General features: G+C 38.2%; 1 protein-coding gene and 1 long non-coding RNA gene across 3 annotated transcripts; both read right to left on the reverse strand.

Annotated features, from left to right (window-relative positions):
- Window positions 1-7,284: 7,284 nt before the first annotated feature.
- LOC132620065 (uncharacterized) lies at window positions 7,285-9,968 on the reverse strand. The gene is made up of 5 exons (XM_060334786.1): window positions 9,939-9,968; window positions 8,274-8,416; window positions 7,711-8,095; window positions 7,521-7,602; window positions 7,285-7,436 (listed from the first exon to the last, which is right to left on the reverse strand). The coding sequence occupies exons 1-5, from the start codon at window positions 9,966-9,968 to the stop codon at window positions 7,285-7,287; spliced, it is 792 nt and encodes a 263-aa protein (XP_060190769.1).
- Window positions 9,969-10,792: 824 nt separating this feature from the next.
- On the reverse strand, window positions 10,793-13,397 carry LOC132617818 (uncharacterized). 2 transcript variants are annotated; one of them, XR_009573846.1, is made up of 3 exons: window positions 13,238-13,397; window positions 11,681-11,836; window positions 10,793-10,934 (listed from the first exon to the last, which is right to left on the reverse strand). It is a non-coding gene; the product is annotated as an uncharacterized LOC132617818 (long non-coding RNA). The 2 variants fall into 2 exon arrangements; XR_009573845.1 differs by having other exon boundaries at window positions 13,008-13,397.
- Window positions 13,398-21,939: the final 8,542 nt, after the last annotated feature.

The following is a 21,939-nucleotide window of genomic DNA, read 5'->3' on the forward strand; positions in this document are numbered from 1 at the left end:
GCTAGGCAATTCATTGACATGATTTGGAGATTGATTGCAAATAACTGGTATTCCATCATTTTCAATGGTCAGGCCAAAGGATTTTTTCATTCAACCAGGGGTGTCAAACAAGGTGATCCACTTTCATCTGCATTGTTCATCTTATCAGCAGAGGTGTTATCAAGAGCTCTAAATGCAGAATTTGATAATGCTAAGTATGTGGGCTATGGCATGCCTAAATGGAGTCAAAATATCAATTATCTGGCATATGCAAATGATACTATAATATTTGCATCTGCATAAGGGGAATCATTGAAGAGAATCATGAAGATACTGCAGGAGTATGAGGCAATTTCAGGACAGTTGATCAATAAAGGCAAGAGTACCTTTTATATGCATCACAAGATTTCTGGTGCATTGTCTCATCAGGTCGAGCAGATTACATGATTTAAAAGGGATCAATTTCCATTAAAATACTTGGGATGTCCTATATTTCATTCAAGGAGGAAAAAGGTATATTACAATGACCTTATTAAGAATGTGAAAAACAAGCTGCAAAATTGGAAAGGAAAATTGCTCTCTTTTGGTGGAAAAGCACTCCTTATCAATAGTGTGCTTCAGAGTATTCCAATATACATGTTGTCAGCTGTTGTTCCCACAAAATATACCATTAATGAGCTTCATAAAATCTTTGCAAGGTTTTACTGGAGTACTAAGGAAGAAGGTAAAAGCAGGCACTGGTCCTCTTGGGACAACATTTGTTTACCAAAAGAAGGAGGAGGATTAGGATTCAGATCTCTAGATGATGTGTCTAAGGCCCTTTTTGCCAAATTATGGTGGAAATTTATAACATCAAATACATTATGGTCAGCCTTTATGTGGAATAAATATTGCAAGAAGAAGAAGCCTACAGAAGTGCAGTGGAAAGGTGGATCACAAGTATGGAAAAGAATGATAGAGGCAAGGGATCAGGTGGATCAACAGATATGGTGGGAACCTAAAAATGGAACATGTGATGTATGGGAAGATAATTGGACTAAACTTGGTTCACTCAAGCAGGTAATACCACCAGATTTTCAGATTGACAACAACATTGAAGAAGTATCACACTTTATGAATGCAGAAGGCTGGGATGCACAGAAGTTGCATGCCAAACTGCCAGGTAATGTGTGTGATCATATCGTACAAGAGTTGAGTATAGTGGAGCATTCAGAGGAGAAAGATAAATCCTGGTGGATGGCTAGTACTATAGGAGACTTCACTGTAGGGAGTGCTTGGAATTTGCTCAGGAGAAAGGCTCAAACAGCAGATCACTTTTCAAAGCTGTGGTACAAAGAAGTTCCATTCAAAATATCATTCTTCCTTTGGAGATTGTGGAAGTTCAAAATACCAGTGGATGATGTACTCAAGAGAATGAATATCAGCATTGTATCTAGATGTAGATGCTGTCTGAACTCTCATCAGAAGGAGACAGTTCAACATCTATTCTTCACAGGTGATTTTGCAGCAGAAGTTTGGCAATATTACAATGCTGTTGTGGGGATAATTGTGCCAAGGATTCAGATTCATCAGACAATAGTGCAATGGTGGCATATGCAAGGTCCTACAAAACTCAAATCAGTTATGCAGGCTGCACCAGCATTCATATGCTGGCAATTATGGAAGAGACGAAATACTATCATGCATGGGGGCAGGATGAATAAACTAAAGGTGATAAATGGGATCAACTATAATCTACAGCAACTGGTGAAGACATTATATCCTTGGCTGTGAAATATTCCACATGATTGGCCTTACATGGTGAAATATTTGGAGGATTACAGGCTTAGAATACGATATAAGATGGTGCAATGGAAATTTCCTGATGCTGGTTGGTTCAAGTGCAATACAGATGGGGCCTCTAGGGGTAATCCAGGGTGGAGTTCAGCTGCTTTCTGCATTAGAGATGAGGTTGGAAACCTGATATATGCTGGGGCAAGAAGAATAGCTGATACAACTAACATCACAGCAGAATCTGTAGCCATTTTGGATGGAATTGAGTTTTGTATTAAAAATGATCTGGTGCCTGTAATGATTGAATCAGATTCTCTGTCCATGATAAACATTATTCAAGGAACATAGAAGATCCCATGGAAGATCAGTATGGAAGTTAATAAGATCAACTTCTGGATGAACAAGGGCCAAGTGCAGTTTGCTCATATCCTTAGGGAAGGCAATGCACTTGCTGATTTTTTAGCTAACCTGGTTTTTGATTTTGCAGGTACAGTTCACTTTCATTCATTTGCTGAGTTGCCAACAGGTGCAAAGAAGATTCTCAATGCTGATAAGATGATGATGCCCAATTTCAGAAGCAAGATCTACAGAAATAAAGAACCAGACTGATCATATGCATCTGATCATGCCAACAAGTGATGACACAAGATTCAGTTACATAAAGAAATAAAGGATCATGATAACAGCATCATAGGATTGTTGTAGTCCTGGCTGGATGACTAAGGTTATCCTTATTAGTGTGTGGTATTAACAGGAATGTTCATCCTACTAACAGGATTTCTTTAGTTACCTAGTCCAGCTACAAACATTCAACATAAATAAGTGTGTAAGCTTGATCAGAGACAGTGGACAGCATAAGGACAACAACTTTGAGGAACTTCATATTACACTTCTTCTTGAAAGATTTTCAGTGAGATTAGATGCCATAGCACCTGGTGAGAGCTTGAGGTGACTGATAATGACATCAATCCAAAGAAGGAGTGTTCTTGTTTGCAGTTTCTCATTGTTACACTTGGCTGCTCAAACAAGGCCTAGAATTTTCTTTCATTTCCTAGGATAGAGTAGTATAGATTTTTACGTTTTTCCTTCATTTTATTTCTTTTTATTCTGTAAATAATTTTATTTATTTTAATAAAATCCAACAGCATCAGGCTGATTGGCTTTGCTTAAAAAAAAAATCTCTCTGTTTCACGTTTTCCTTTTGTTTCATACTTTTCTATTGATTCTAGGAGGTTTTTTCTTTTGCTCCGATTGATTGGATATTTCTTTTAATTTTTCTTGTTGTTTGGTAGTTTACAGGGAAAAAATCATAAGGACTAAATGGTCTTTCACCAGGATATTCTTGCTCATAAACTACATTACTTTGAACTTACACAAATAGCAAGTACTACTTAACATCATAAAACAAAAAGAACAAGGGACACATGCAAAAAATATAGTTCTTTAGACTCTGAGCTTATATTTCCTTTTTGATATATATATATACTGCATCAACTTGTTCCTAACCAAGCTCAAAAGAAAAATGTGTCACACTTTTAACTTCCCAAGATATCCAAGGTTCCAAACAATCTTTCTTCTAGCTTTTCCTAGGCAACCATCATGCAACCTCCAATACTAATAAAAATCAATGAGTCACTCACTTATATTGTTTCTCATCTAAAATTTATGCATCAATAAGTCAATCTCAAACTGTAAGATAAAAAAGAGTGTAATGCGTACTCTTGTAGTTCAATATCTTGCTTCTATTGTTAGGCACTTGTTTAGCAAGTATTACATTAAACTTATATATGAAAATCTAAAATATTCAATCTAAAATTTAATTGATTCCCAAAGTACACACATCTACAATGTATAACATGAAATATAAAGTAACAACCGTTTATGAATATAACTAAGCATATACCATTAGACCAAAGGAGGGCCTAAATTACCTCTTACAGTGCAGGTAGTGTAGTTTTTTTCCTATCTTGAATAACTTCCACTTTCAAAAATCTAGGACATCAAAATTTTTATGACTATTATGTTCCAACTAAATGAATCACAAATATTCAGCATAAAAAATTAAAAATCATCAACAACAACAACGTGCATCTTTTGAACCAGAGACACAAAAAGATCTAAGCACTGTTGATTTCATCTAGCAGGAAATTAAATTATTAGTTTAACAGCAAAACCGGCTACATAAATAAATAAGTAAATTTCCATTTTTCATTGATGCCTTTTTATGAGCTGAGTTTACAAGAAATGAAAATGATTTCCATCGAACAACATCTAGAAGGATCAATTGAAATATTGACGTTCAAATCTATTTTCTAATGGGGCAAAAAGAGAAGCCAAAAGCTGCAAGTCATGTAATAGCTGCTCGAATGGCAAAATCTACTAATTTAGGGAGTGTCTACCACCAGGGGCGGAGCTAGATAGGCTCCATGGGGTTCATTCGACCCCCTTAGCAAAAAATTACAATGTATATATACAAGGTTCAAATTGTTTTCTTATATATATAGTAGATGTTGAATCCCCTTGGCTTCTTCATGTATTTACTTCTTCATACTTTTGAAACCTCTAGGTGAAAATCCTGACTTTGCCACTGTCCACTTATGTGCCATGAAATTATGGCAAATTCGATATCTTTTTATGAGAATTTTACTTTTTTTAGGAAAGTATGTGTCGTTTTTATGTGTTTTGTTGTGTTTCAGGTAAATCGTGGAGTTAAAGGACGAGCACGAAAATTGCATGATTTGACACTGTTATGAAGTTGCACGAGCTGTATATAATTGTACGGACTGTAACCCTAGCTGTAATTAGTGGAGAAGAGAAGAAGAATGTTGAAGTTGGAGGATGTTGTTATACGGGAAACTTTCATGGACCCTATAATATTATACGGGCAGTGTTGGTGATTGTATATAGTGCAATTAACTGAGAAAAAAAGCTGAGTTTGAAGATGAAGTTTCACGTTCAAATTTCACGGACCGTATAAGTTTATACAGGCCGTATAAGTCGATCGTGATTCTCATTGAAGACTTGAAGAAATCTTGGTCGTATAACTTGATACGGTCCGAATTAACTTGATACGGACTGTAACATATGCCGTCAAGGACTTAATTGCAGATTTGTAATATTATGTTTTTGGAACCTTATAAATAGTTCATTGTAGGGTTTTATTTATTATGAGTTGTCAGTTTTAAACTATTATTCCCTAGCATTGAATACTCATAGTTTTTGAAGCTTTTTTGAAGAACAAACAATTGCAATTATTTTATGTCAATTCCAATCAATCGAAAGTAAGCATTATGATTGCTATTATCTCTTCTTGTTCTTCTTCCACTATGAGTAGCTAATTTCACTATTAAAGTTGTGAACCCTAGGATGGATATTTTGTAATTGGGGATTGGGATTGATATACACATAATAGATTGTTGGAAAATTGATTAAAGCCATAAACTTTGCTTAACTTGGGAAAGTGAGTAGGGTTTGGTAAGGATAAATAACAAGAACTCAAGATGTTAATCCTTGTTTAATAAATTCACTTAGGAATAAGAGGGATTTACTTGACACGAATTAACCGTTCTTCATGCACACTCTTTTATATTTGGGAAAATCATAAATTGAAATAATCTTTAACTGTTGGGAAACATTAGGGATTCAATTAGAGGTTAAGTGCATTCGTATAACGATCCGTTAGAAGTATATCATGATGAATCACCATAGCATACACTTTATCTAAAAGGGGACACAACCTTGGTTTCTTTTACCATATATTACAATCCAAAGCAATTAGTTAGTAATTAGTCATAGACAAACAATTTTCTATAAACTCAGCGGAATAAGAAATTAGACCTTAAGAAAGTACTTTACGACTTTAGAAACCTTTGTTTTGGTTCACTTTTATGCGGATGCGTAAAAGCTACTACGAGGTTGTTACTGCTCTAAATTGGATTTTAGTATTTTAGAGTCTCCACCTAATTTATTAAGGGAAATTAGAAAAACCGGGTCAAAGGGTTTATTCCACAAGAGAAGAATCCTTTTTAGCACCAGAGTTCGAGGTAAGGGTTCTGGTGATACCCTAGGGAAGGTTTTAAGCACCCTAGTATTAAGGATCCATAAAATATGGTTGACCTACGAGCTTCAATGTGTGACTTATTATGATTATTTGTCACGATCCAACCCGCCATGATTGACACGCACACTAAATCCTAGTGGCTGAACCCATACGTCTAACCATCTACTCATTCAAGTCCATTTTTACGTTAGCCAATTTAATTAGTTCAGAACAATTAAAACACGAGATTAAATCAAATAATAGTCATGCCATAAAATAAGAATGTAAGTGCGGAAATCCTAACTTATTACAACCCCAAGATCCGAAAGTCACCGTACAAGGACTCTAATCCAAAACATGTCTAAGTAATGTATACTGTCTAAATAAATAACCATAAATGTCTGGAAGGGAAATAAACATTAGATAAAGAAGATATTTGGGCGGCCTGGCATGGATAGAAGCTCACCCTAAATCTGTCAGCAAACGGCCTCAACACTAAATAAGTGGTCGGGAAGCAGTCTTTGGATCATAATTTGCACTCAAACGATTGCAGCAAGGTAGTATTAGTACAAAGACTATGTACCGGTACATCATCAACCTGTAGGTTCCAACATATCAAACAGTGGCACGAAGCCCACATAATCACTCGATCAATAGCATATAGGAATTTCAACCACACATATTATGATTGAAGACTAGACATGTTTTCTCCTATCAATTTCACAACACATACAATCAACTAATCAAAGTCTAACTCGAGTAGACCGTAACCTACCTCGATTGTAGAGCTGGAACATTGTAGATTACTCCGCTACAGACTTTTTCTTCTGTAAAGCCTCGGAACGCTCAAAGTCTAGCAATTAAGATGCTAAATAAGTCACAATCGCTCTAGTCAAAAAAATCAATTTAAAGAACACCCTTCCCTTCTTGCCCCATTCCAATGGGTGAATGATTTCTAGGTGTAAATCAGCCTAACATTGGCCTTAGCAACCACCAACTATCAATTTGCGAGGTTATTTAATCAATTTATCTCATACAAATAGTTTTTATGGTCAAGCTACCATTTTTATGAAGCCCTAAGTCTCAATTCACTTAGTTTATGCCTCTAATGGTTCAATTCTTGACTAGAAAGTGATAACCCAAGATATTAGATGATAAACACACAATAACAATCATAACCCATCAATACAAACAAAACATGCACATAGACATAAAAACACCATACGAACTCACCCATGGTATCGGAATTCCCAACGAAATTCAAATTTCCTACGTCACCCCCCAATGGACTCAACATAATCAAATAATAAGCACAAACAAGTCAAGTTTTCAGTTCTTAGAGTTATATAATCGAGTTTCTATTAGCTCGTTCTACCCTTGAGAAGGTTCTATTTGGTAGGGTAATCCTATATTTTCCATAACGACCGGGAGGGTCGTTACCCCAGATACTAATTAAAACACCGTTCGTCCCCGAATGGACAAGGATGAGAAATCTAGGGAAAAGTACCTGTCTCAGCGAAAAGCTGAGGATACTTGCTACGCATATCTGATTCTGTTTCCCAAGTTGCTTCCTCAAATGGGTGATTCTTCCATTGAACCTTCACGGAGGCTATTTCCTTTGACCACAACTTACGAACATCTCTATCTAAGATAGCAACAGACTCTTCCTCATATGTCAAATTCTCATCTAGCAAAACTGAATCCCAACGGATTATGTACGAACCATTACCGTGATACCTTTTCAACATCGAAACGTGAAATACCAGATGAACGCCTGATAAATCCGGAGGTAAAGACAACTCATAAGCTACCTCCCCCACACGCTTGAGAATCTCAAATGGTCCAATGTATCTCGGGCTAAGCTGGCCCTTCTTCCCAAACCTCATCACACCCTTCATGGGTAAGACCTTCAACAATACCTCTTCTCCCTCTCCAAACTTAAGATCTCGGACTTTACGGCCCGCATACTCCTTTTGCCTATTCTGTGCTGCCAGAAGCTTAACTTGAATCACCTTCACCTTCTCCAAGGTCTCTCTCAGAAGGTCCGTACTCCAAGGTCTTACCTCAAACACATAGAACCAGCCAATAGGAGACCTACATCTCCTCCCATATAACGCCTCAAATGAGGCCATGTCGATGCTCGATTTGTAGCTATTATTATATGCGAACTCTGCCAATGGTAAGAGCAGATCCCAGTTACCACCAAAGTCTATCACACAAGCCCGAATCATATGCTGAAGAACCTGAATAGTCCCCTCGGACTGCCTATCATTCTGAGGGTGAAAAGCTGTACTAAGGTCTAACCTAGTACCCAATTCTCATGCAGATGCTCCCAAAATCGAGATGTGAACATCATGCCCCTATCAGACACGATGGAGATAGGAACCCCATATAGTCTAACCACCTTACGAATATAGATCTTGGCTAATTTCTCCGCGTCATAAGTTACCCGAATCGGAATGAAGTGAGCAAACTAGTAAACCTGTCAATAATAACCCAGATAGAATCAAACATTCCCAACGTTGTCGGAAGACCCACGAAATCCATTGCTATTCTTTCCCACTTCCACTCAGGAATGGGCATACTCTGAAGTGTACCTCTAGGTTTTTGATGCTCATATTTCACCTGTTGGCAGTTCAAACACTGAGCAACGAACTCTACTATATCACGCTTCATCCTAGTCCACTAGTAGTGTTGCCTCAGATCGCGATACATCTTATTAGCATCGGGATGAATAGAATACCTCAAACTATGAGCCTCTGTCAGAATAGTCTTAATCAAATCACCCACAGTTAGCACACATACTTGCCCTTTAATCCGCAGCACCGCTCTTGGTTAATCACAACCTCCTTGGCCTCACCATGTAACACCTTGCAACAAATTTTACACCACTTAGCATCCTCAAACTGCTTAGCCTTAATCTACTCCAGTAACGATGACCGAGCCTCAACACAAGCCAACACCCTGCTCGTGTTAGAAATATCCAGCTTCATAAAACTATTAGCCAGAGTTTGAACTTCTCTGGCTAATGGACGCTCTGAAGAAATCAGATGAGCTAGACTTCCCATACTAGCTGACTTCCTGCTCAACGCGTCAGCCACCACATTTGCCTTACCAGGGTGATACAAAATGGTGATGTCATAGTCCTTCAGCAGTTCCATCCATCTCCGCTGCCTAGAGTTCAGATCCCTCTGGGTGAACATATGCTGCAAGCTGCGATGATCTGTTTACACCTCACAATGGACACCATACAGGTAGTGCCTCTAGATTTTTAATGTGAACACTACCACCGATAATTCTAAGTCATGAGTGGGATAGTTCTTCTTATGCACCTTCAACTGCCTAGAAGCGTATGCAATCACCTTCTTTTCCTGCATCAAAACAACACCCAAAACAGAGCGTGAAGCATCACAATAAACAATAAAATCCTTGCCCTTCACGAGCAATGCTAGAATAGGGGTTGTCGTCAACAATGTCTTGAGCTTTTGAAAGCTCTCCTCACACTCGTCGGACCACTAAAACGGTACCTCTTTCTGAGTCAAATGGGTCAAATGAGAAGTAATAGAGGCAAACTCCTTCACGAACCGGCGATAATAGCTAGCCAGACCTACGAAACTACGGATTTCGGTCACTGATGTGGGCCTAGCCCATTCCCTGACGACCTGAATTTTTTGCGGGTCCAGCATAATACCTTTCTTCAAAATTACATGCCCCAAGGACACAGAAGACAACCAAAATTCACACTTGGAGAACTTAGCATACAACCTCTTCTCCTGCAATACCCCAAGAGCAATCCTCAAATGTTTCTCATGTGGGCCTAGCCCATTCCCTGACGGCCTGAATTTTCTGCGGGTCCATCATAATATCTTTCTTCGAAATTACATGCCCCAAGAAGGACACAGAAGACAACCAAAATTCACACTTGGAGAACTTAGCATACAACCTCTTCTCCCGCAATACCCCAAGAGCAATCCTCAAATGTTTCTCATGCTCCTCCTTACTTCTAGAATAAACCAGGATATCTTCAATTAACACTATCACAAAGGAGTCTAGATAGGGCTTAAACACCCTGTTCATCAAGTCCATGAATGCAACTGGGGCATTAGTAAGCCCGAAAGACATAACCAACAACTCGTAGTGTCCATACCTGATCCTGAAGGTTGTTGTCACGACCCATTTTATTAGGACGCGCGGGCACCTACCATTCCCACCGCGATAGGCGAACCCTTATCCCAATATAACCAATTTAAGTAAAGGCGGAAGAAATAAATATAGAATAAGTCTCAAATCATCCATATAAGATAAAGAGCAGAAATACATACAACCCAATAGATCTGGTCTAATTCATACAAGAGTACTAACTAAATACAAGTCTAAAAGATGATAAAGTCTCATAATACAACTATCTCTAAAGAAGAGTAAGACAAGTAAGTAAAGAAAAGAACATCCGAGCAGCGGTCGTCATCGTGCTCACCCTAGAATGACTCTACTGCAGCCTCGCCAATCAACTACGAGCTATACTACAAGAATCGTGCCTTTTTGTGGCGATAAAGGTCGCCACAGAAAGCCCAAAAGTCGCCACAGATGCGTTTTAGTGGCGACAAGATGGTCGTTGGCTATACTAAGTGGCTAATACTTATTTGTGGCGACAAAACATGTCACCACAAAAGGTTCATTTTTATGACGACTTATACCGCCACAAAAGCTGATTAAAATCACCATGAAAACCGCCCACGAAAAGTTTTGTAAAGAAATGTCGCCACTGAAAACATAGCTTTAGCGGCGACATAGTCGCCACGGAAAACCTACACTGGCGTCTCTTTAGCTGCCACAAAAAAGTTTTAGTTTTTGATAGCCTCTTTCATGGCAACTGGGGTCGCCACTAAAGCCTCTTTTTAAAACAAAAAAAAAAAGAAATTAACAGGTTGCTGTAGTCGTACTAATTGCCCAACAACATTAAAATTATAAAACAAATACACCTAAAAAGAATGAGCTAAAAACTTTTCATTACCAAATAATTTATGTAACAAAGTACACAACACTCCGTAATACATTGTAATTGTGTATACACATGAGAAAAAAGTCAAATGTCTTCGAACTTCTCCTCGGCCAACATCATCTCCTTTGTTGAAGAAATTTATTCCTGTTATTTCAAGAAAAATGTAAAAAGTTATTTTGGTAACCATCACAACAGAAATCAACTATTTATAAAATATCAATTTGAACAAATTTAAATCAAGTATCTGAAGTTTGTATCGACTGCAATATTTTTTACCTACTACTTTTTATGTGCAAAAGGGAAAGTTGAAAGTTGCTTCCATGCAAGGAAATACCTAAGTCATATATCAGATATGGCTCGAGACAATACAAGTGCTCCATGACTAAAATTTGAACCTTTTCCCTATAATCCCTTGTCTATCTTTGTTCAGACAAACCCCTTGGCTATAAACTTGTTCAAGCAAACCCCTTTGCTCTGAATAGTAGCCTTGTTAAAAGCATTTGAAGCTTAAACACAAAAAGTCAAAGAAATTACAAATTCTGCTCCAACTTTCTAAGTGCACTAACCATTAGTGAAAATTCTAAAATGCAATAACACAATTAAAGTTGCTTTAGACATGAAAGTGAAAAGCTTTAATCAAATTGAAGTGGTCGACTTTTGGGCTGCAACAGTATTGTCGTGCACTGATCTCAATTCCCAAGTGGCTTAATCTTTTACACTAAACACAATGTTATCATTTACCCTATCAGTGTTCAAAACATGGATTAAGGAACAACCTATATAGCTATGCTACTTGACGACTCTGTGTTCTTTGCTAACAACTTCATACTTCTCCAAAATAGAATTTTTAAGTAAAGCCAATCATAATTCGATTTCAACAAAGTACTAACCTACATCACTATTTTCAGTTTCTAGAGTGGGATGCACACTTTCAACAGAAGTTCTTGATGATTGTGTCTCAGTAGAGTGTCCTTGCCGAGGGTTACTTGATTGTCACAGTCCTCTCCACCTCTCCTATTTCAACCTCGTCTGCATTATGTCATTTCCTGCAAAATAACATAAAAAATTATAAAGGAAGTTTTTGTTTCCTTACATGAATAGGAGTAAATTTTTTCTTATAATAACGAGACTGCTGAACTGACATGAAAATAAAGGCATACGAAAGCTGCATATAAGAAATTCCCATCGAGAGCTAAAAGAAATAGAGGGATGGATGACTTTAGGTCCTACCATATATTGGCTAAAAGTCAAGTAAAAGTTTCATTTTGATTCATTAATTAATGATACCACATGCAGGAGTGTAGATGAATTTGGAATAAAAGGGACCACTGATATGCTGAAATTCTCAACATCTTCATGAAAAAGGATGGACAACATATATTATTTAGCTGTATATTAAATCATACTTGTCAAACCAATTGCTTTATGATAAAACCATTACTGAAAACAAGAAACAACCGTCTTCAAGATTAATGCCATAAACTCAGTAAATCAACTACAATAATTAGTCAACAAACAACATAACTTAACCATCTGAATCTCATTTTTTTCTTGAAACCACTCTCATAGAAAGGTCTACTCCAAAAAAATACTTTTTCAAATCTAAAGCAGTTTCAATTATCAGTTAGATAAAATAAAAAACAATCTACTCTAATTCAGGCTACTAGAAAAGCTTACAAGTGAAAGCAACAGTACACAAAGCACGAAAAAAAGAAATTTCCTCGAGGACGTGAAAGTTGCATTGAAATAAGTTTCTGATCTAAAGTATTTCCAATTACTTCTTCACGGTATAAAGCCCAACTAATTTAACTAGACTAAGTTTACTTTCATGTTTTCTTAATAGAATTTTGAAGCAATTAAAGACCTAGATGAAACAAATATTCTAGGGTTGTTTAGACAGCCATCGTAAACAGATTATCGAAAATTTAAAGGAAAGAACTAACTGAAAAGCTTCAAGTTCCTCTTACTCTACATAAAAACAGCATTTTGGAAAAAGATAAAGGAAAAATGAAAAATGAATAAGATATGGAAGAACTGAACAGAATCGAGGGAAAATACAACAAAATTATATAAAGATTTCACATAGAACTTTAATGGCGTCAAACACGCAATACAATTTATGGAGTAATAGAGTTGAATCAGGCCTAAAATACACCTCAGAACAACTAATAAATAAACTCACAAAACAATAGATATATTTAAGAAAGAGATGCAAACCCTAAGCTTGTTTGCCGAGAAAAAGAAAATCAAGCTTAGGAGCGAAAATTTGCTCAAGAAAACGTTTGTGCTCTCCAACAAAACAGGGGGAAAATCTCGATTTGGGTGGAGATCGTCATTTGCATCTTCAATTTTGGGTATTAATACCCAAAAGCCCACGTTTCTACAATCCCATAATTACTCATCTTTGTCTTGGATGGCCATTAAATCAAGCCAAACTAAACAATTACCTCTAAATTAGTGAGAAATGAGGGTGGGGATATGTGAAATCGCCGGTCCTTGTTTCTAGAGAAGAGACCAAATGAATTTTGGGAGAGGGGAGATCGGGTTTGATAGGAAAATGGATTTGGGGAGAAATGAGATTCTGGGGACGTAATTAAAGAGAGAATTTAGGGCAAGTGTGACTGAGTGGTGTGGGTTTTCTTTGCTACTACTATTTCTTTAGTAAAGTGAAAATTCTATATTGATATTATTTGATTATTTTAACCTTTTAAATTATTTAAAGTAAAAGGATTTGCAGAAAAAAAAAAAAACTAACTCACCAACAGACAAGTTTCATGTAAAACTATGCAAATCGAAAATAAAGTTCTAAATGGTTTGGTGCAATATTTGTTGAAATAAAGTTCAAAATTTCTACAATTGGAGATCTAGATTCTTAAAGTTGCAAAAAATTGAAAATAACACCTTGTTTGCTTAAAATTAGACATTGATCATTTGAGGTGAAGCAGAAAATATAATTTTAATCAGTTAGTATGAGGATTTATTTAGTTAGTATTTAGATATATGAAATTATACTAAATACTCATTTAAATAACTCTACAACTATTAAAAGTTCCCCATATATGAGTACAAAATTATATTTTAAATTAGTGTTTAGATATATAAATTACTCCAAGTGCCTACTCAAACAAAATAAATAACCAGATATACATAAACATCTTCCATAACTATTAATAAAGAGTTAAATTTACATATGAGACTATAATCAATATCAACACAGTAGAATTGTTGCGACCTAGACAGTTGCCACAAAAGCTCAACTTTTAGTGGCGATAGCATCGCCACAAAGGACTCATTCGTGGCGACTATTTATGAGTCGCTAAAAATATTTTTTTCATCAATAATTTGGTGGAAACGTTTATAAATAGTAGTGGCGATTTCAGAATAGTCGCCACTGAATAGTTCGTTTTCGTAGCGATAATAAAGGTCACCATTAAAAGAAGAAGCTTTTGTGGCAAGCTTCTTCCGTCGCCACAGAAACCATTACATTTGTGGCAACAAAATTGGTCGCCACAGAAAACCATATTTCTTGTAGAGATTGTCTAATACTTTGCATCCATAAAAGAATGAAGCAAGTGCAAATCAGTACAAAGCCACAGTACTGGTAGGTATCATAGGCCGACTAAGTACAACTAATATAATTCAGACAATAAAGCAAGATAGACAGATAAATTAACAAGTATAAGCCAAACATAATCATAACCAAGTACACGTCATCACCTAAGTAGAGCATCTAAACCCAATTGTGCCAAGTCTCAATATGTCCAATCTGAAACCAACATCACAAGTAAAACACCAAACCATCTCAATATAAGCCATGATGCAATACAATGCAATAATTTATGAATGTAATGCAATGCCATGCGATGTTGTGTACACATGTACTCCGGACGAAATTATCGACATCTTGGTAGCACAACCCAAGGTGACTCGCGAAGTCTAAGCGCCACTCGTCCCGGATCTTTGCCCACCGGGGGGGGAGGGGTTCTCACTAGCACCACCTACGATTCCGATACTATCATCAGATATCAGACTCTCACGTCACTCTCATTTAAAAACCAAGCCCAGATCATCACAGTGTTTCATCAAGTACCAACAATGTATCAACAGTATATCATGAGAATGAGAGTGCGTGCAATGCATGTATCATTATCAATAAGCAGATCAATATCACAAGTACCAATAATGGGTACACCAACATACTGTAACGACCCTTCCGATTGTTATGGGAAATTAGGATTCCGTTGGGAATTCCGAGGCCGCGGGTGGATTCGTAGGGCGTCCTTTTGTATATGTGCATGTTTTATGTTGTGTTTTTGTGGCCTTGGATGAAATGTGGGGTGATAGGGGGAAAAACTGAAAAAAAAATTGAGCTCAGTGCCCAAAACGTACCACTGTGGCGGTAGGGGTACCGCTGCTGTAGTACCGCTATGGCGGTACATGGACCGCTGCCATCCATTTTCCTTGGTGGCTGCTGTAGCGGGTGGTGTACCGCTATGGCGGCACCGCTATAGCGGTGGGTGGACTGCCATAGCGGTCACGGGGAAATCGTGGTGGGCCGCTATAGCGGTCACTTGACTGCTATAGCGGTGCGTGATGATCACTGTAGCAGTAGACGTAAAAACAGTAGCCGAATTTTATATACTCAGTTTTTATTTTCTCTTTTCACAAAACACCAACACACTTCCCAACAACCACCTAGAGAGAATCTTCAAGCTAGGGCAAGATAACTTTGTGAGGTAAGTTCATTGATTTCCATTCTGTCATTCCCTTCTCCTTCATTATTGTAATAATCTTTATGGGTCTTTAATGGTGAAATTGAAGTAGAAACCCTAGAATATCAATAAACCTTTTAAACTTGATGGGTTATGGTTATTATCTCTTAATTATCATCTAAATGCATTGGTTAGTTTCTCTTGATCATAAATTGTACGATTAGAGACATAAACGAAGTGATTGGAGACCTAGGGTTCTGTAAAAATGGTATCTTTACCATAAAAACTGTTTGTAATGGGAATGTTGATAGAATATTGTTATAAAATTATGATTAATGATTACTAAGGGCCTTAATAGGTTGTTTATCAACTAGAAAATCATTCACCCTTTGGAATGGGGTAAGGGAAGGGTATTCTTGCTGGGTACTTCTGAATTGAGTATTGTGACTCATTTAGCCTTCTATTTCTAAACTTTGAGCGTTCTGAAGCTTTGAGGAAAGGAAAGGTTCTAGCAGAGTGACTTGCATTGTTCCAGCACTACTTTGAGGTAGGTTACGGTCTACTTGAGTTAGACTTTTGTTAGTTGATTGTATGTTTTGTGATTTCCTTAGGAGAAATCATGTTTAGTGTTCATGCATGATATTGTGTGGTTAAACTCCTATATGAATACGAATTGAGTGTTTGTGTAGGCTTCGTGCCATTATTCCTGTATGATTGAATCTGCAGTGGATGTATTGTGATGATAAGCTAATATAATCTTCTCGATGGTATTGTGATATGAAATGACGAGTTGAGTATTGATACTGAAAGGTAAGAAATAATGTTCTGTAAGAGGTATGGAAAGGCACATCTGTGACCTAGATTATTAGCTCGTGGTCCGACGTTAGTTCCGGAAATGAGAGGTACATTGATATGTACCACGTCCGAGGTTCATTCCGAAGTGGAGGTTTGTGCTCCGGTTCGAGGAGTGGATCCGGAATGAGTGGTACATGGACACTTGTCACGACCCTAATTACTGATCGTGCGGGCACCTACTTTATTATCACTAGTGGGCGAACCCTTACCCGTTAACCCTTTAATCACTAGCCAATTTTAACTTCTTTAATCATTTATACTAAAACAATCAATGAACATGTCAATGAATATATAGTATAACAAGTCATAATTAATAAATGATACAAGTGCGGAAGTCTTAACTATTACACCCCCAAAATCTGAAAGTCATCATACAAGGACTCTAACCAACAATGTTTAAAGAATGAAGTATATCTCAAATATAATAACAAAGAATGTCTGGAATAAAAATAGACATCTGGGAAGAGAGATCTTTAAGTGGCATGGCATGGATAGAAGCTCACCCTCGGATCTGATCGAGCAAACTAGCTTCAAGCTAGAGATGCAATCTGGATAGAATCTCTGGAACACAATTTGCACTCAAAAAGGGTGCAGCAAGGTAGTATCAGTACAAACACTATGTACTAGTAAGCATCATAGGCCAACTAAGATTAGTTCACGTATATAAGCATAACATTAACAAGCTAATCAGATAGGCACTTAATACTCAAATCCAAGTCACAGAATATCCCAAAATAGAGTCACAACCTAAGATGAAGCTTCTAACCCACCAGTCTATCAAGTTTCAATAATCTCACCTGATAATCACAAGTCCAAGTTCCTTCCCTAGGTAGAGTCACTAATCCACAATTTAACTCAGTCAATGATCATATCAATACCACAACAGCCGTTTCAGCAAACACACCAAAAGCAGAACTAAATGAGCTATATAATAATGCAGAATAAAATGTAATGATGTACAATGCAATGCACCAGCCAAATACATACTGTACACACATGCTACTGATTTCATAGCTCAGTAGTCATGACCTGCAGGGGACCCATGGTGTCCATTTACCCTCGTTCCGAATCCACTCCTCGAACTCGAGCCATAAATACTCCGCCTCGGAAAGAACCTCGGTCGTGGCCATATCAATATACCTCTCGTCTCTGAAAAGAACCTCGGACCACGAGCCCATAATCTAGGTCACATATGTGCCTTTCTATAACACTGTCCCATCACTCCCAATGATCAATTCATCAAGTGCCACGTATCAAATAGTATCACAAGTGCAACAAGAAGATTATATTAACTTCTTTACTAATTTCACATCACAATGTATGTCTCAACGTATTCCAGTTCATCAATATGTATGGACTATGAACAATTAGAAATATCAATGTCAATCCAAGGCATCATGCCGCAAGTCTTCCAAACCATTTCCATCATGCATGAGGGTATGAATGCATAAATGAGTGTAAACGTGGTAAATCAATGCAAACCAATAAAGCAACAGTGAAGGTACAAGTCACAAAACCACAAGTCATATCAAGACTTGGATCAACTCAGCCATGAAATGAATCATACAATCGTCTTAACCAACATAATAGTCTATGTCCCTCTTTACTTCCACATGTAGCAAGTACGCTTCACAACTAAGTCTTGTATTACCAAGCTGCTACATTTTTCTATATATCATCATCAACAGTAAATCATACATCAAGTTTTCATCTATCAACAGTCATCAGTTTATATCACAATTCAAGCCTAAACTCATTATCGTTCCTTCTTTCGATAATATATGTCATAATAAGAGAGAACGAAGTACAACACGACAATTTAGGTAATAAGTCTAATCACAATAACAGGGAAACGAGCCACCATCAACAACAATAGAAATCCATCCCGAAACGCCACAGTATGAATACAACTACACCTCATATTTCAGTACATAAAGTAATGGCGACGAGCCCATAAAATCAGAAGTCATACCAACCTAGCTAATATCCAACCAAAACACCGTGTCCAAAGACCTAATCATGCTTTCTCCCATCAATTCTACACAATACATACGTTTCGCTACTCAAAGTCTAACTAAAGTAAGCCATAACCTACCTGGAATGCAGAACAGGAGCCATAAACTACTCCACACGAGTCTTCTACTTCTGAAGCGCCTCATAACGGTCAAAGTCTAACAATATATTGCTAAGTAAGCAACAAACCATGTATTTAAACAAGAACAACAATTTGGGGAAGAAGACCTACTTACTTCTACCCCTTTTAATGGATGAAACCATCCCTTAATGGTGAATTTATCATAACTTCTATCTCTACAAACATTAACCTTCAATTCATGGGTTTTCTAATCAATATACCCTTTCAACCAGATTTTAGGACAAAATTTCCATGTTTATTAGAAACCTAAGTCTCAACATGAAATTTCACATAAGAAATCAAATTCCCTTCCTAGAAAGTGATAATCTATACTCCTAGATGATTAATCAACAACAAAATGAACAACCCACTAATTATTTAAGGGTTTGCTAATTCTAGGGTTCTAGGATTTTCACCCACCATTGATGAACCTCTTAATATAATCATGGAACTTGAAGAAGAAAGGAAAAGGAACAAATAAATATAGAAACTTACTCTCCAAGATGCTTTCACCAAAGAATGAAATGAATTTTTCCTCTTTCTCTTTTGAAAACTGACATTGAGGTCTTGGGAATAATGGTTCAGAGTTAAAATATAAAAATAGGGCATTCTGCCCCCGTCGGTCGCTATAGCAGTCACCATGGTCACTGCAGCGGTCCCGCTATAGCAGCCCTTTGGTTGCTGCCAGCGGCCAGCTAGAACAGATCGTACTAAAACGGGCATAACTCCTTCATACGGAGGCCAAACGCATTAATTCTTTTTCCTATAGCTTCATAATTTCAAAAAAGATCTAATGGTTCAAACCTCACTAAAAAAAGGTCAGATTATCAATATGTAACTGTTTCTATCCACAGACCTCCGGCAAAAACATCGAATACGAGCGCGACAAAACCCAAACCCATCTGAAACTCTTCGGAACCTCACCAAAACTTGTGGACAAGTTCAAAATCATCATAATAACATGTTAGTACTTTCAAAACATTTATACGGGGTCATCCTAACTCGACGTTGACCGTGGTCAACTCTACCTCGCTTACTTAACTAGCTTCTCCATCAATGACTCAATTTACACTCGAACCTTGTGGAGACCAACCTAATGACTTGATTAAGCCATAGATCATACTAATGGGACTTGGGGAAAGGTTCAATAAGGTTAAATGGGTCAAAACACTTTAACGACTTAACGGGTCGTTACAACACCATGGGTCCCTTGCAGGTCATGACTACTGAGCAATGACATCAGTCAACATGTGTGTACAGCGAGTCGGGTTATTGTGGTAAATTTACTTCAGTTGTGGCTTACATGATTGTGATACTTGATATCTTGGTGATTTTATTGTGATTGTCCTTGGTTGACTTGCTGTGATTTATTAATAATCGTGTCTGTTGACTGCTTGTTTTATTCTATTAATTTTATGAAATACGTGTGATACTAATTTAGTCGGCCTATGATATCTACCGGTACATAGTATTTGTACTGATACTACCTTGCTGCATTCTTTTGAGTGCAGATTATGATACAGAGATCGCTATTGGCCCTCACATCTAGCGTGGAGGACATTTAGTGACAGATTTAGGGTGAGCTTCTTCCATACCAGGCTGCCCAAAGATCTTCTTGCTATGATGTATTTTCATACTCTGGACATTATGGTTAATTATTTGTTAAACTTCAGTTCCTAGACATATTTTAGATTAGAGTCATGTACGATGACTTTCGAATTTTGGCAATTTTGTAATAGCTAGAACTTTCGCAATTATTTAATTATTTTATGGCATGAATTACTTAGTTTACTTGATGGTTGGATGAGTATAATCGCTTGACTTGGTTAATATAAAATCAGACTTGAATGAATAGATGTCTCATGTGTTGGTTCGCCTACTAGAAATTAGTTGGGTGCCAGTCATGACGGGTGACAGAGTTGGTATCAGAGCTTTAGGTTCGTCAATCTCATCGTACAGGGACATGTCTAGAAGATTCTTGTAGATCGGTACGGAGATGTCTGTATTTATCTTCGAGAGGCTGCCGGACACTAGGAAAACTCTCTTTTCTTTCTTCTTTCGTGCTAGTTGATTCCAATTGGTATCTGCTAATTAAAATTGGAATCTAACTATCTTTCAATCTCTCGCAGATGGTGAGAACATGCGCAGTAGCAGCTAGAGGTAGGGGTGAAGGCAAAGGAGCTGGCAGAGGGAAGGCCCCAGCTGGGGGCGGCGTCCCAGTGGTTGACCCCGTGCCTCTAGTGGTTCCTAATGAGACAGCGGGAGATGCAGCCTTGCCAGCCCAGCCAGCAGCATACCAGTTCCACCAGGAGCTGCAGCTGCTCAGGGTATACCAGATGCTATGGCACAGGTGTTGTATGGGTTAGCACAGACCAGAGCTATACCAGCAGGTAGGGATGCAAGAGTAGCGGCCCCAGGTTCGGACAGACCACAGGCTCTGGGGTTCAGCATGCAGCAGCGGTGGAACCTCGCTTGGATGAGGTTCTAGGTTTTGAGGCCTTCCCGAGGCCAGTTGCAGGGCCAGTGACAACTGGCGAGGAATATGATCTGTTTTGGAGGTTTACTAAAATGAAGCCTCCTGTGTTCTATGGTACTGAGTCGGAGGACGCATATGAGTTCATCATCGACTGTCACGAGAGGCTCCATAAGATGGGTGCCATGGATAAGTACGGGACAGAGTTTGTGACCTTCCAGTTCTTGGGTGATCCCAAGCTTTGGTGGAGGGATATGTTGAGTGTAGGCCAGCTGGGTCTCCTCCATTGACTTCGGTTCAGTTTTACTTTGTGTTTCTGGACAAGTACATCCTGCGTACTCTGACGGACCGAAGGAAGGATGAGTTCGCTACTATCGGTCAGAGGGACTCATCGATTGCTATATATAAGTTCCATTTTCACTCCCTTTCTCGTGATGCTCTTCAGTTGCTTCCCACTGAGGGGGAAGGATATGGCGGTTCGTAAAGGGGTTGAACACTGGGCTTTAGTTATCGGATCTTCAGCTTGTAGCCACTAGGGCTTCATTTCAGGAGATAGTGGAGCATGTCCGTATCGTTGAGGGGATTAGGCAGGAGAGTTATGTAAAGCAGGTTGAGAAAAAGGCCCATAAGGGTGGGATATTCAGCAACTCCTTCTCGAAGGGTTAGAGTTCGCAGGTATATTCAGGGCGTTCGGTTCAGTCCGCGATGCAGGTGTCAGCTGGGGGCCCATCAGGGGTAAATTTTTAGGCTTTCGGTCAGCATGGAGGCTACACTGCCTCATCAACTTCTGTTCAGCTGCCTACACTGGACCGTGCTTGCTTCAAGTGTGGTGAGAGAGGGCATATTAAGAGGTATTGCTCTAGATTTTAATAGAGTGGGCAGGTGACTTAGCATCAGGCTCTGCAAGCTACATTTGCACCAGATCGAGGGGGTAAGGATCACGCACAGGCTGGGCGGGGTGGCCACACCGCGGGT

The sequence above is a fragment of the Lycium barbarum genome, chromosome 11, assembly GCF_019175385.1.
Source record: "Lycium barbarum isolate Lr01 chromosome 11, ASM1917538v2, whole genome shotgun sequence".
NCBI lineage: Eukaryota > Viridiplantae > Streptophyta > Magnoliopsida > Solanales > Solanaceae > Lycium > Lycium barbarum.

What these genes read in the sequence shown, in the direction of transcription:
- LOC132620065 (XM_060334786.1), bottom strand. Translation starts at nt 9,968, where the DNA reads ATGGGTCGTGACAACAACCTTCAGGATCAG. An exon ending in ATCTGGGTTATTATTGACAG is followed by an intron (nt 8,096 to 8,273) that starts GTTTACTAGTTT and finishes ATTGGGTACTAG; the next exon opens with GTTAGACCTTAGTACAGCTT. An exon ending in AGTTTGGAGAGGGAGAAGAG is followed by an intron (nt 7,603 to 7,710) that starts GTATTGTTGAAG and finishes CGTGTGGGGGAG; the next exon opens with GTAGCTTATGAGTTGTCTTT.